Source organism: Aethina tumida, chromosome 1, assembly GCF_024364675.1.
Source record: "Aethina tumida isolate Nest 87 chromosome 1, icAetTumi1.1, whole genome shotgun sequence".
NCBI lineage: Eukaryota > Metazoa > Arthropoda > Insecta > Coleoptera > Nitidulidae > Aethina > Aethina tumida.
In genome coordinates this window covers 74,512,829-74,527,949 of record NC_065435.1, presented here as the reverse complement: position 1 = coordinate 74,527,949, position 15,121 = coordinate 74,512,829, and the positions used below count along the sequence as shown (strand labels likewise).

At 35.5% G+C, this 15,121-nt stretch overlaps 3 protein-coding genes across 6 annotated transcripts; all 3 read right to left on the bottom strand.

Annotated features, from left to right (window-relative positions):
• Positions 1-1,135: 1,135 nt before the first annotated feature.
• LOC109603477 (zinc finger protein 62 homolog) lies at positions 1,136-3,335 on the bottom strand. Its single transcript, XM_020019980.2, has 2 exons — positions 2,547-3,335; positions 1,136-2,432 (listed from the first exon to the last, which is right to left on the bottom strand). The coding sequence occupies exons 1-2, from the start codon at positions 3,102-3,104 to the stop codon at positions 1,242-1,244; spliced, it is 1,749 nt and encodes a 582-aa protein (XP_019875539.1). The 5' UTR covers positions 3,105-3,335; the 3' UTR covers positions 1,136-1,241.
• Positions 3,336-4,418: 1,083 nt separating this feature from the next.
• LOC109603400 (telomere attrition and p53 response 1 protein) lies at positions 4,419-7,858 on the bottom strand. The gene is made up of 4 exons (XM_020019898.2): positions 7,394-7,858; positions 5,963-6,037; positions 5,707-5,908; positions 4,419-5,254 (listed from the first exon to the last, which is right to left on the bottom strand). Exons 1-4 carry the CDS (start codon positions 7,569-7,571, stop codon positions 5,002-5,004), a joined length of 708 nt encoding a protein of 235 aa, XP_019875457.1. The 5' UTR covers positions 7,572-7,858; the 3' UTR covers positions 4,419-5,001.
• A 168-nt stretch (positions 7,859-8,026) lies between these two features.
• Positions 8,027-14,850, bottom strand: LOC109603333 (serine-enriched protein). Of its 4 annotated transcripts, XM_049961181.1 has the most exons (10): positions 14,674-14,850; positions 13,672-13,899; positions 13,561-13,596; positions 13,073-13,183; positions 12,745-12,783; positions 12,066-12,183; positions 11,858-12,015; positions 11,664-11,811; positions 11,434-11,600; positions 8,027-10,887 (listed from the first exon to the last, which is right to left on the bottom strand). In XM_049961181.1, the coding sequence occupies exons 2-10, from the start codon at positions 13,897-13,899 to the stop codon at positions 10,711-10,713; spliced, it is 1,182 nt and encodes a 393-aa protein (XP_049817138.1). In that variant the 5' UTR covers positions 14,674-14,850; the 3' UTR covers positions 8,027-10,710. The 4 variants fall into 4 exon arrangements, with proteins under 4 accessions (XP_049817138.1, XP_019875380.2, XP_049817139.1 ...); XM_020019821.2 differs by lacking the exon at positions 13,561-13,596; XM_049961182.1 differs by lacking the exons at positions 12,745-12,783; positions 13,561-13,596.
• Positions 14,851-15,121: the final 271 nt, after the last annotated feature.

Sequence of the window (15,121 nt, the reverse complement as noted above, 5' to 3'; positions counted from 1 at the left end):
CGCGCGTCGTACCGTAGAAAGTTAAGCAAAACCAACTGTACTTCATAACTCAGGTAAAACTTGGTTGCCTAAGTCAAGACGATGCGTACCGAATTCTACGTGACTAATGAGGGGTGATGGAATTCCCGGAAGGGGATGATATTTTCCAACCTGTTTCGCTCGCTCTTCACAAAGGTTTATAGCTTTATGGAATTTATGTGATTTATAAAATGTGTGAGCACGAAAATGTAATAAAACGTCCACTACCGTATCGTATACCTTAAATAATTCACCCTGTACATATTATATTTTTAATGACTATCACAAAAACATTATTCGCTGTAGTAAATAAGAATTGCCCCAAATAAATTAGTAAAAGTAAGTGTCCTCAAAAGGTTTATTAGTATAACTAAAATGATTCCAAACTATGATGAGCTTGATAATAATATAGAAGGAGACATTCATTTAGAAGAAGATGATGTCTACATGATGGAAGTGAAAAACAATTATTTGGTACAAGTACACAGTGAAGAACATGAAAATTCCTGCCTGGCGGAGTACTGCTTAGAAATGAATCGATTAGAAAACGTATTGGGAAAAATCAAGAAAGGCCGTTACGACGAATACTGTTCAGAAAAACGTTGTGAATTAAAACGACTTGGTTTGAAGGAAAAAATGTATCATCTGGTCTGTTTGGGTGAAGAATTTGGCAATAAAACTGTAGACAACAGTCGATGCTTGTACTGTGGGAAAATTTTCGAGAATAATTTATTTTTTAGTCAACATTTGAGGGTCGATCATTTTGAGGACAGACGCAAAAAAGACGAAGTGTGCGGAAAACATCTCAAGCAGTTAGTAAAGGAAATGAGTATATTTTAACCAAGTGACTTGGAGGTAGATAATTATATTTTTTACACATTTTATAGCATGTAGTTTTGTTTAAATTTTTAATAAAACAATGGAATAATATTAAAATTTTTATTAACTCAATAAATAAATAAAAAGTAAAAAAAAAATAAAAGTCTAACATTTACACAAGTCTTTTTACAATAAATAATAACACTAGTAACTAGTAAATTAATATCATTTTTAAGTTTCCAAATCGATTTTCTACAGTCAGCCTTCTTAAAAATCAAAAAAAAAAAATATTTCTCTGACAACACTGACTGAACTTTTAATACTACAACAATAAAATTATCCCTACTATAGGAACAAAATCAGTCACAAAATTATTCTACTACAAACATACTAACTAAATCACATCAAACCTCAATGGAAGGCTCTTCCTTAATTTTAATGACTAACTCGCCAGTTCTATCCTCCAAACTGACCTCTGGTTCAAGAGAGTTCTCTTCCGCGATCTCCTCTTGCTCCTGTTTAATTTCTTTTTTTATATAATCCACGTATCGTCCGCAATCAATCATCCCTTCAGCTTTTGCCTCCTCGATCATCTGTTGTTCGTGTTCAGCAGCGAAATGATCCAACAATTGATCGCGAGTAATGTAAGCCTGATCGCAGAAATCACATTCGATCGTCATAACTTCCCCATCTGTTTTATGCTTGCCGAAATTCATGTGTTTAAGGTAAGTTTTCTTGTGTTTGAACCGTTTCTGACATAGCTCGCACTGGAACGGTTTTTCCGTCGAGTGTTTTTTCATGTGGTACTTTAAGTACTGTTTCACTTTGAATTTGGCGTTGCATATTTCACACTCGAATTTCTCCTCGGTTTTGTGGCAGAATTTGTGAACGTACAAGCGTCTGTTGGATTTGAATTTTTTACCGCAGTGATCGCATTCGAAATTACGTGCATCACTGTGGGTGGCTTTGTGATTTTTCAGACTAGTTTTCGTCGTGTAGGTTTTGTTGCACACGTCACACATAAAATTGCGAGCTTTCGTGTGAACTACCGAGTGCGTTTCCAGATTATAGCGAGAACTGAAGACTAATTCGCAAAAATTGCATTTGAAACATTTGTTATGGGTTTTCACGTGGTTTTTCAGCAAGGAAACGTTGATGAATTCTTTATTGCAAATATCGCACTTGTTTAGTTTTCCATCGGCTTTGTGTTGCAACCTAATGTGCTCGCTTAAATTTTTAGGCTTGTCAAAGGTTTTGTTACAAATGTTACAAGTCAAAGAAGCTTCAACTTCTATGTGGCTTTTTCTGTGTTTCGTATATTCGGCTCTGTCGTAAAAAATTTGATCGCAAACGTCGCAATGGTTTGGTATGTGAACTCTGCCTACATGTTTTTTTAACTTGTACAATGTCGGAAAGATTTTCAAACAATATTCGCAAGGAAATGTAAGTTCTTTGTGGGTTTTTAGGTGAAGTTCTAGGTTGCGTTCATTGTCGAAACGATGATGGCAGATTGCGCATTGTGTCGGTCGTTGTTCACCGTGTTTTGCCATGTGCTTTTTCAAATTCGTCAGCATTTTACAATCCTCCCCGCAAATCTGAAACAATGCGGATTTTAAGGGGAGCTCAATTAAATTTAAAAGCCACCAAAAACTTCAGTACAATATTTGATATTCAAAATAACAGTGGTAATAAAATAAAATTTAATTTACCTTACATTTAAACTCCTTCACAGACTCCAAGTGGACCAAACTGTGTTGCCTCAAGGAGCCCAGGTCTCGGAAGGACATTGAGCATTTCTCACACTTATACTTCTTTTCGGTGCTGTGGACCCGGCTGTGCAGCTTCAGGTGGTTGTCGGCGACGAACTTCTTGCCGCACACCGAACACTCGAATGGTTTCCTACCAAGATGAGCGTTGATGTGATCCTCCAGTTTCCCTATGCTCTGGCACACAATGTTACAGATTCTGCAGCGACGCTTCTCAATGAAGTGGTTCTTTTTGTGCAGCCGGTACGTCTTGAAGTCACGAAACTCCTCGCTGCACATCGTGCACTTGTAGATCGTCGTGTTGTTCATTATTACATTTTTGACGTCCTGATGTTGTTGTTCGGAGTCGAACTCGTCATTGAATTGCGTCTCTAGGTCCTCGGGACTGATCTCGTAGTTCTCGTTGTCGTTGCCGATCACCTCTTCCGTGTCGATTAGTTTTTTAATGTAGTCGTCCGAAATTGTGGTGCCGGACAAGTTGTCCATTTCGGTGTCTTCCATTATGGGGCCGAAAAATCAATAAGGGCGATGTCTGATTACCGAGGACTTTTGTCCCGGATTTTCGTTCAGTTGACGCGTTTTCGAAAGCTGAACATTTCGTTCGGTTATTTGTTTACGTTTGCGGATTGTAACCTTAGATTTTGCACAACTTTAGTTGATTGATCGGAAGGTGTTTCTAATTATTATTGCAGGCATACCACCGCAAGACTAGTTCACTCACTTTTCAAATTTATATGAATTATTAGATTGATATGCAATAAAATTAATAAAAATGCCATATTAAGTGTTTTGTATATATATATATTTCTTTTTAAGTTATTTAGTTGACTTAAAAAAGTTAACATAGTTTTAATGTACTAATTTTAAGTTGGCAACAGTGTTGTTAACATTTTTGAATAGTTCAAAATATACACATATGTTTAATATACACAATAAGAGATTTTCTATGAATGGTAGTTTTAATATTATATTTTTAATCTATAAATAAACAAGTAGTGTTGTTTTTATTTTTGAATTAATTTTTCAAGAAAAATGCATTTTGGTGCTAGATGTATTCTTTGTTTTTCACTTACTCTTGATAATTGTTTGTTTAAATTACTCATTGTAAGCTTTACGCGTTTTAAAACTAATTTAAATTCTATAAAATACTTTGGCGTCTATTATTTACAAGTTTTTTGTTCAGGCATTGGTACTTTTGTGTAGTTTGTACTCAATAAAGATTACTATTTTTTATATTTATTCATTATGAACATGAACGTTTTATGTAATAATAAATTACTGCAAAACCTATTATTAAAATATTCGGCCAACGGGGAATGTAAAATATAAACATAAAACTACAGTAAAATTGTTACTACTAAAACCTATTTAAGAAACACATTTATGCTTAGTGCTTCAAAAATGCAATTACTTGTTATTAGTTTGTACTCTTTAAAGATTATTATTTTTTATATTTATTTATTATGAACATTAGTTTTATGTAATAATAAATTACTGCAAAACCTATTATTATAATATTCGGCCAACGGGGAATGTAAAATATCAACATAAAACTACAGTAAAATTATGACTACTAAAGCCTTTAAAAAAAAAAAAAAAACATTTATGCTTAGTGCTTCAAAATGCAATTACTTGTTATGCTTGGTAATTCTAAGTAACTACTTTTGACATGGAACTTGCAAACATTAAAAGAGAGTGTATTGTAATATTAAAGTCCATCACTGATTTTAACAGCATCTAATAATACTGAAATTAATACAAAATCTTCAAGTATAGAATTAAAAAAACGATATAGTTACATAGTAAAAGAGGAGATCTCTATGGAGCAGTTTATTTACATATTTATACATTTATTAGATAACCAATGTAATAATGAAACAGTTGTTGCATTGATATAATAACAGTTATACAAATTAAAGAACAATAAAATAATTAAAAGTCAATGAACATACATACACAATATCAATCAACAAAAGAAATCAGGATAAAGCCAAACATTAAATATATATATATAATGAGTATATATTTAATCTTTGATTTAGAGTAAAATTGGAAGTCGAAGTACAATGTTGGGTAACCTGATTATTTAATGACAGTCTCCATTTTGCAACTTGGATAATAATAAATATACATACATAATCAAGTATATACAGTTGGTGCCTAATTACAAAAAAACTTAACTTACATCCCTACATAAGATTCAGTTACGGCAAAATAACATAATTAAAAACAGATCGAATCGGCATGAAATATGTACAGAGGCGCAGACGCAGTCCAATCACTAACCGATCATGGCACGAGCCAACCCGAACCGACACGAAACGCCCATCGCCCACACATCATCAACGGCTGACGAGGGCGAAGCGACCCGTCCAAGGAAACGCTTTGGGGCCGCGTTTCACATGTACCTCGGACGTTTTTGTTGCGTCGGACTGCCCATCGTCACGTCTGAAGGGCTGGCCGGTCGTTTGCAGTGGCGCGCCATCTCGCCGTTGATGAAGGCGCACAAGTCGCCGCTGCGCGACACCCGGGATATTGGGCTGCGCGCCAACGCCTCACGGAAGGTCAGCATATTCGGATCCGGGCTGTCGGTAGGCAGAACGGGTACATTGCCGGGTGGTGGCGACATATTTCGAGGGCCCGGCGACAACCTGAAAAATAAAACGTACTGTTTAAAAAATTCTACCTGTCGGGATGTGTGAGAGTCGGGGGAGTTTTGTCAGGTAGTCGAAATGTTTACTAGGTTCTGAAGGAAACAGGTAAAAACTCGAACAGGTGGTTCCTAAAAAGGATCCTTTTTATCTTTTGAATCTGAGATAAATTGAATTAGAAAAGTAGCAGCCAGCTGGTTCTATTTTATCAGTACAATACCGATTCGTTTTAAATAGCGAACCCTAAATTTTCCTTTCAATAACCGCAATTTAGTTGAAAAATCTTATTGGAATTTACTATTACTAATTTTGATGTCAAATTCTCATTGTTTTTATTGTTGAGATTATTAATTATAAAATCTTACTATATTTACCATAAAATTATGTGTAGAAATATGTATGCATTAATTTAAAGTGACTGAAACAGTTAAAATCATAAAAATTCACTCCACCTGTGGTGACTGTGGTGGTGGTGGTGGTGATGGTGATTTTGTCTTGTTGGGGGTGGAGGTTTCCCTGAAAGATAAGCCAACAGATCCTCCCTCGGAATTAACCTGCATTTCCTCTTTGCCCAATTCATCAGTTCATTATTCCTCTTCTGATAACCAGATTGTTTCGCCAGTTCCGACGTCTTTTTTATACCCTCGCAAGATTCTGAAAATATTATATTTTAAACTATTATCATCAAATAGATAAAAAGAATTCTACCTTTGTACAAAGTTGTGACTGTTCCTGCAGCTGTTTGAAACTGGACCCAAATTGCCGCAGGTTCACTAAAACGATCTGAAATTGAATTAAATATGTCAGATTAAAAAATAATAACAATAAACATTTTTTCTAATAATTGTTATCAAATTTATATCAGTTATTTTGATATTATATTGCAATATGTACAATGTAGATGTATATTTTACATATTGTATGAAATGCCTTAAATTTCAACAACAAAATAAACAAACATCATTTGTTTTTATAGGGTATAAATCCTTGGTTACTGTTATTATTTTAGCTTTATGTAGTTTTTTTTTCTATAAAAGAATAAAATGTGACCTTACAATGAAATCTATTTCACTTTACATTCAGCCCTTAAATCATGATGTTATGACATTGTTTTTGACAAAAAAAAGATTTTTATAAGATATATAAGATAACAAATAGAAACGCAAAACAAAAAATTCCTGGAGTGTAGTAAATGGTAACACTCTGTACAATTCTATTATATACAAGACTCTAATATTAAATATCAAAGTTTTTAAAGCAATTACTGTATTTATTAAAACATAAGTCACCTTCATATTCCTCACAGTTAGATTATTTTTTCCTATCAAAGAACGTGAATAAAATGTGGTCTTACAATAAAATTTATTTCACTTCACATTTAACCCTCAAATCATGACATTTGTTTTTGACAAAAAAAAAAAAAATAGATTATTATAAGATTTGATGAAACAAACAGAAAAGCAACACAAAAAATTCCAGGTGTGTTTTGAATATATTTTTGACAAAAAACTATACATAGATAAGTCGTAACTTATATACAATTCTAGTATATACAAGTATATTAAATATCAAATTTAAGCAATTACTGTTTTTATCAAAACATAAGACTGTTTATGTTCCTCACATTTAGTCTAAGTAAATTCACTGCATTATGGATATTCAACATAAAATGTTAAATGTAGCCGAAAGGTAAAAATATAGGGGTATAGGGTAATAGGGGTAAGAAATAAAGTTAGAGTAATATACAAATATTTTTGTGATTTAAGTGGTATTGTAAATTGGGTGTATTCAAGTAGTATTGTATATTGTATGTATATTCAATTTTGAAGTATACACACACACAATATACACATATTGTACATATTGTATAAATTGCATATTTTAAGTGTGTGAAACAGTTGACATTGGACCAATGTCGTATAATCGTCAACAAAGAACGAAATCGTGTCAGAAACAAAAACAAGGGAGTCGAATTTGTGCGAACGCATCGTTTTAGTCGCCACCATAACCTAACAAAGAAACACCAGCTGATCCGTAATCGATACGTCGAAACGTCCTACAAAATGGCCTCAACGAAACGAAATGATTTTTTCCCGTAAATAAAACATCATACAGGAAGCAACTAACGTCCGAATTTACCTCTATACAATTGCGCGACGGCGGTGGCGGAGTCCTGAAACGAATTCCATATCCTCGTATGGGAACTGTCGCACTCCGCCATCAGTTGCTGCTCGTAATCGGGCTGTTCCTGGATCGCGTTCGTACACTGCTTCTCCCAGTTCGTCAGCCACGTTTCCTCGTCGTTTTCCCCGTTCATTTTTCAACCGATATTAATGCACACCGCAATCGAATCACCGGATCGTCCCTTTTGCGTTTTTGCTGCGCCACAAACGAAACGTTCAGCTATGGTGCGCGTCCGCCATTGCGGTCGCTCGCGTTCACGTTTCACGGTTATTTCTTGAGTAGGGTGGTTGGTTTTCGTGTTTTGGGTGCGGGTTTCGCGTTGGTTTTTCGTTTTGACGGGACGCACGGGTGGTCGAACGGTGGTCGGTGGGGTTGTGATTGTACTGGTTCAGGCTTGCAACGTGATAATCTGACGAAGTTCGAGGAAGTAGGCGTGTTTTCAACTGTCGTGTCATCTGGGTTGCCTGTATTGCGGCCGTACGGTTGTATGAATCTCGGAATGGGTACGATGTTCGCCACAGTGGATTCAAACGTGAATTAAATTCAAATACGAAAATACATTTTTAATTTGTAAATAAAACACGCATAATCACTAAATAAATATATTTTATAACATCTTAGCCCACATATATTTCACCAATTTGGTCAACATATCATCAGCAATGCCCTTCTTTTGTTGAAAAAGTTACAGAACAGTTTATGTTGAGTTTATAAAGTACAGATTGACAACATACAATGTCACACAACAACCCATAAATTAATCTTTAGAAAAATACAAAAAATATAAATGATAAATCCCTAAAACAACAATACATGTACAACAATAATAATAAATTCATCGAAATTCTGCAACGAATGTTTTTATACTTTTAATATAATATCAAAGCGCACAACAAATATATTAATTTACTCTATTTAAATGCGATCGTTACAGTATTTTTTTATTTAAATGGAATGCATTGTTGTAACTGCCCTATTTTTGTACTAAAACAATACACAAAATATAATGATAATAATTATTTTTAACATATTATTATCGGGTTATACCACATAATTTTAGTTTTAGAATATCAGAGAGATGCAAGTGTTTTTTTTTTGCCACCAATTGTAATACAAGCTCTGATATAATCGAATTGATACATTCAAATCGTCACATAGAAAAATACAATTTGTAGTGGCACAAAACAGACCTGCCAGAGTGGTTTTAAGCTCGTCACGAAGAAGCGCACACCAACCAGTTACAAATTTTGGCGTGCGCGAAAGTGAACTCGTCGAGTTCGGAAATCTAAATCTAAACAGTTTAATTATTATGTTTTTCAGCCACTGTTCCCCTGGTTCCTGGGGAAGTTGGGTAAAAAAGGATCGCTTTTGTGTCGGGTCAACCAATCGCATGCATTTATTTTGGGTTAAGACATTACATTCAAGAACGGTCTAAACGTAAAAAACAACAAGTGCAAAAACGACAACTTCTCTTGCGAATTGACTGTGCGTTTTGATTGTTGTTTCTGGGTAGTTTGGGAAGTTGCGTTTTCGCGCAAAAATATGCATCTCGTTTCGTACATTCAACAAATATTGCTAAAAGAGGTAGACTCACGCGGATTATTGTGCTTGTCTGGGGCAACAAATTTGTAAATTTAAAGCATTTGATGCATAAGGATTTTTATCACACGAATTACTTATTAGTTTTGAGTAGAAACGGAGGAATTTTTTTTATTCGTTGGAGAAACCGATTCGATTCGTTGTCAGAAAACGTGCGCTTTTATTACAGAAAGTTTTTCGGCAACACAAATTTAATAAAAGCTTATTCTAAAATAGAAGTCATTCCGACGCAGTTCAGCACGGAATTTATGCTTAATTATATAATTTTTTTTGGTCCACTATTTCAAATAATTTTGGTCCTACGTCCAGCCAAGTGTAAAACATTATTTTATTTTACCTAAAAATCTAACAAATCAATTTATAATAACACGGACACAAAAATATTCACACCAACTGTTTTCCTTTTTTTACTATCATAAACAAAACTATCTGAAATATATGTATTTTTTGAGTGATTAATTAATTTAATCATTGACAAAATATGTAACGATGTAAATATTTTTGTAAATACTGAGACAATATTAATATAGTTTTGTAAAGCATTTTCGATATTATATATACTAATACAATGGAATTCCACAGAAGAATCGAATCGAGCGACACAATTTTTTTCTCTCTTCAATACACAAAAGAAATCCAGAAAAATTTCTGAAAACTACTCTAGTTTTTCTTGATTTAAAAATGCTAGAATAAAATTCAAAATAAACATTTTTAGAATTCTTGAGAATATTTTTGAGAGAATTTAACAAAAAGATTATTCTGTGAAAAACCTTTTTTTATATATTCATCAAAAATTGCATGCAAATGTTTTGTATAATAAACATTTTCCACACATATAATATATAATAAATATTTTTATTAATACAATATAGATATATACAATTGTATATTGCTCTTGTTCATTTAATCAATTATGACATTCTCCCGTTTCCAGTGCGTTTTTTAATTTGGTCCAATCAGAGAATTAGAGCAATATATAATTCATTACGGCTACAACGGACTAAACTTTGATTTTACGTTTTGTGTTATTTGTTTTAATTACCGTTTCCATTGTAGTTTTCCGCAGATAAATTATAACGAATGGTCGCAAGAGCGCGCGCTTTTGAAAAATATCAATAAACAAATCAATAAAAAGCCATTTCTTTGTTTTGGATGGATGAGTCGTTGTTAAAACTGTCGACGTTTTCTGACACAAATCGATCGGTTTCGTTCGGTTTTAATCAGTCGGAAAAATGATATCACATCGTTTGGAGGACGGAAAGATGTTCAACAATAATTAGGTATGAACAGATTCCGGCTACCAAAATTTCGCGTCTCCACAATGTGGTGGTATTTGGTCAAATGAGAGTTTCGGAGTGGGGTGTTGTGGAGACGCGTGATGCGTTTGCAGATAGTTGATATGTAAAATTCCTTCATTCCTTCGGCGAGACCTTCTTGAGCACGATGGTGAAGGAGAAGGAGTGCTTGGGACTGCCTTGGGCGCTGGACGGGGTGCTGCTCGACACGGTAACCGTGGGCGGCGCCCTGTACGGACTGCCCTGCGGCGTCAAGGACTGATGGTGCGGCGTGGAAGACGAGGAGGATTTCCGGGAGAGCGGTGAGCGCTGGGATTTCTCGGAAGGTCGTCTGGGCGGCGGTTGCGGCGGTTGAGGACAGGGGACAGTGGCTTTATGTTAGTTGGACGAGTGCTTGCCGTCGGAGGAGGCGAGTTCGCTGGACGCGCTGCTGCTCAACGTTGTGTTGGAGCCGTACGGGTCGAGGGAGCTCTGCACCGACATGCTGCGGCCCTGCTGCTGCCTTCTCACTCGATTGGGCGACAGCTTTCCGGGGTCGACACTTGCCGGGTCTGCCTAAAACACCGAGTGCTTGACCATCGCGGTGGCGCGGAGTGCGACAACTGAAGCGGGCAACAGGACAGAGAACAGAGCCGGTGATTGATATGCGTGCTGCAGGCGGCAGAGACACACCACTAACAAACCTGGATCGACTTTTCTTATCACACAACTAGAGCCCAATCCTGGTTTGTTTCTAAAGCAGCGCACTGTCTGATCTCAGGTTCTTAAAACAAAGATATTGCTTAAATGTTCGTACGAATGAATGATAGTGAAATAAAAAATATATTCTGAGATCAAATGGTCCGCTCAGCAAAAGCAATGCAAAATCCAGCAGCAACTATAGCAGACCCCAAGAAAACAGCGACAACACGTCTACCCAAAAAATCTATCACAAAACACTCTTCTAAAATATACTATACTAGTACAACAAAAAACGTAACGAATTGATGTATCCTCTAACACTCAAAAATGGAGTTATCGTACGTATTTCTTTTTGAAATGGTTGCTTAGCAAATAGATGCTGCGCAAAAAGCCCCGAAATGCGAGCAAGTAGTACTGCACCTGATACGCCAGCGCGTTCATGATGATGCTGTAAGGAACGAGGCCCAACGGATGGATCTCCCTCATTAACACGTTGGCTGGTATCTTATGGAACTGGATGTACTCGAGGAAGTTGCCGATCACGTCCTTCAGATTAGTGCTTGGATTATTGTCGCAGTACTTCTTTCCTGTTTTATTTTAAATGATTAACCTAACATGTCTAACGTTAAATATGTTATATTCGTTATTACCCCACATCAGCGCGGCTTGGAACTTTGTAAATTCGTCCGCCTGCAATTCATCTCTGGCCAGGATCAGTCTGACGACATGCTGAGGGAGAAGTGTGAAGGAGCCAAGATTGAGGACTTCATTGCCATGTTCGTCGACGAATTCCAAGACCTGAAATTTTCAATTTTATTACAGTTTACAAAAGTGGAAATCTTACTTTTTGAACAAGGGATTTGGTACACTTGTACTGGATGTATCTTTCGGCGGAAGCAAGAAGAGCACAGACGGTGTCCACATTGATGCAACATTGGACAAAACCTGCGCAGGCTCTTCGCAATTCGTCCAGTCCGTAATAATCGGCCGCGTTCATCACTCCTAAACAATTTTATTTAATAGTAATTGAAATTACAATGTTATTTTGTTACCTAAAAGGGTCCTGGGTTGAAGGGTAACACATCCGGTGTGGATGTACTCGATCAATTGTCTGAAAACGTCCGGTTCAAACTCCTCGATAATTAAGGTTTGATGTTGCTGAGATGGGGGCTAAAGCATCACACGTTTATTAATAAAACCTTCACGTTCCAACCATTTTAAATACCAAAGCATGCGGTTAATTAAAATATTAATATAAAAAGTATTCCGTATATGTATAAATATTTACAATTGACCAGAACTACTGATTTATAAATTTGTTGGGTGTGTTTTTAATGGTATTCCATAGTGCGTTTAAAACTTATTATACAAGTGCTCGGTTAGTTTACCACCTTTAAGCAGCTTCATGCTTTTCTCTCCACGTCTAAAAAATACCACTGCTAGTTCTAACAGGCAAAAACTGGGTGCAAAATTTTTTTGTACAAAAATAGTCACACCAAACCAAACTTGTAAATAAATAATTAATTCTGGTGTGATGCGACTAGAGTTTTTGGTTTAGGGTGTCGGAATAACAGACAAAAAGAGCTGAGAGCTTATTGTTAGTTTTGTTTTGATGAAGTTGTTGGTTTACAGTGGCAAGGCAAGACATATTTAGAAAAAGTAAGTAGTAGTCAGAAGTTGAATGTATAAAAAATAAGGCAGAAAAGGGATTGTTTACGTTGCATGGATTACCTCTTGGATAGGAGCCAGCTGCTGGGTGTAACCACCTCTCTATATAACATACCGATGCGTCAAATTTCGAGTTATCTCTTTTCAGTCCAATTACAAACATTACAATATTATTTTCTATTTATAAACAAATTACATATGTTACAAGAGCAACTAAAATAATATAAAAATGTTTGCAATTCTAAAGGGTTTTGCTAAATCTAGAAAGCTCTATATTTGTACATTATCAAATTCTTGAATCAATTATTTATATACATAACTCAAGGCAAAATTTTCATTAGATTACAAGAGTAATTAGGTAATATATTCATAAGTAATATAAAGTAATTACCTGTTGAGAAGCGTTTTGTAAGTTCAAAAGGGGTTCAGAAGACCGTTTCAGGAATAATCTGAGTTTGTTCTCCCTCGGTGGTGGTTCCTTTTTTCTTTGGGGACTTGGAGCCTGAAAAACGATTGTTTTACCCAATAAATCATTTAAAAAAATGTTTGATTTGATGAATCCTGCAAAACTGGGGTCTACAAGAAGCACTAGATCATACTCGGACTTAAAAACTATGACCAAAAGCTTGAATAAAAGAAGACTTAAAATGTGAAACTAAAGCCTGATGCAGTTTTGGATCATCTAATCTCGCAATTCCTATGGTATAAATACAATGGGATAAATGGTCACGTCCTGCAGCTTCCATTTGCAACGTTCTAAAGTAATTTCGTTTGTACAGATGAAAATGAGGCAAAACGAGGAATAAAATTGTACTGGGGTGTTTCGTCTTGTACCTTCAAAATGCAACCATAACTAGATAATGTTATTGTTCATCTTACCGATGGTTCCCTGTAGCTGCGAAACTTTGACCTAGGCTGCGAAAAACCATCAACTTAATCCCGTATTTACCCACATCCAAAGCCATGAATAACATGGAAAATAATGTTTACCTGATAGAGCATCTTGTGGAAGACACGGGAACGCGCAGCTAAAACCGCTTTCACTGCGCAGACCGGTTCCCTCGTGTCGCCGACCAGAAAAGTGACGTCACAAAGTTCCGGCATCGAAGCAAGGAACTTCATGTCCTCCGCCAGTCCGGTCTTGTTCTCGAACGTGCTCAGGTCCGGCTCAGCTTCGGCCATTATGATGTAGCTCGCGGGCAAAAACAGTTCCGGCATCTAAACAATCGATAACGCTTACAGATTTATTTACTTACTATCTAAAAATAAACGGGTAAACGATCGTTTCGAGGTGCGAGACTGGAAGTGCTTTTCATTCATTTGGATTGTGCGGATGTTACGATTGATTTTTATCACATGTTAGCGGTTAGATGAGGATCATTGCTAGGAAATTTTGCAAGCGTGATTAATAAGGTTTCCTGTTGAACTGTTTTGTGACTCATTTAAATGTTTAATAAATGTCTAATTTGTTAATAATTAATTAATTAATATAAGAAACACTTGTTTGGATAATGAAATTATTTTATAAAAATTACTTTTTTATTGTTTCTCTATTTTTCTTATTCGTAAACAGCCATTAGAGTTGAGACCGTGTACGCATATTCAACAAGTACACAGAGGCGTAACTTAAGACAATAGAAATTGATTTTAACGTCCATGTTTATGAGAATATTTAATAACATTACGTTTTCCTTCCTGTAACTTCAACATAATGCAACGACGTACAAAACCATTAAAATATTATTAAAGTAAATAACATCAATTTAAATTATGACAAATAAATAGACAACTACCTCACCTCTTTTTAACTGAACCAATCTGATAACACGGATCGATAATCTACCAATATGTTACATCAAATCGTCCACTAACATATTTGTGAAACATTTTCCCTTCAAAACAATCAACAAGTACTACCGTTCGCCAAGACAACCACCCTCCGTTTACAATTTGCAGGAAAATAGAAGAAAACACCAGCACACTCAGACTTACCTGTTGAATGGATTTGTCGGACGTTCAAGAGAAAACAAACGTTTAGAAAAATGGGGAAATAAAGTGAAAAACCGACAGATCGCTGTTGGAAAATACGACGTGAACGACGGATCTCGATCGAGTGCACTGGATCGACTGGATGCGGTTTAGCACATCGTTTCAGGGGAAAATCGCGGAGTTGCGGGACATGATTTTATCTGGGCTTTTCAGTTTGTCCAGGACAATGTTGTCGGGTTTATTCATGTGGGAAATTACTCACAATTTTATTTAATAATCGAAAATTGTATTAATATAATTTTGTTATTTTACTTAAAAATATTTGTCATTTTGTTACAATTTGAAATTGTTGTTTAAGAATTGTTGTACTCAAAATTCTAATATTGTTTGTAATTTTTTCTTGACTTTTGGAATTATATAATAAAGAAAAGTTTAGTTTTTAAAGTAATTT

Bases quoted from the DNA above. Each gene is read 5' to 3' on its own strand.
- LOC109603333 (XM_049961181.1), bottom strand. From the start codon at position 13,899: ATGCCGGAACTGTTTTTGCCCGCGAGCTACATCATAATGGCCGAAGCT. The intron at 12,784-13,072 runs GTAATTACTTTA...TATGTTATATAG, and splicing joins TACAAAACGCTTCTCAACAG to AGAGGTGGTTACACCCAGCA. The intron at 12,016-12,065 runs GTAACAAAATAA...AAAATTGTTTAG, and splicing joins TCAACCCAGGACCCTTTTAG to GAGTGATGAACGCGGCCGAT.
- LOC109603477 (XM_020019980.2), bottom strand. From the start codon at position 3,104: ATGGAAGACACCGAAATGGACAACTTGTCCGGCACCACAATTTCGGAC. The intron at 2,433-2,546 runs GTAAATTAAATT...GCATTGTTTCAG, and splicing joins TGAAGGAGTTTAAATGTAAG to ATTTGCGGGGAGGATTGTAA.
- LOC109603400 (XM_020019898.2), bottom strand. From the start codon at position 7,571: ATGAACGGGGAAAACGACGAGGAAACGTGGCTGACGAACTGGGAGAAG. The intron at 5,909-5,962 runs GTAGAATTCTTT...TAATATTTTCAG, and splicing joins AGTCACAACTTTGTACAAAG to AATCTTGCGAGGGTATAAAA. The intron at 5,255-5,706 runs GTGGAGTGAATT...TTTATTTTTCAG, and splicing joins CACCACCACAGTCACCACAG to GTTGTCGCCGGGCCCTCGAA.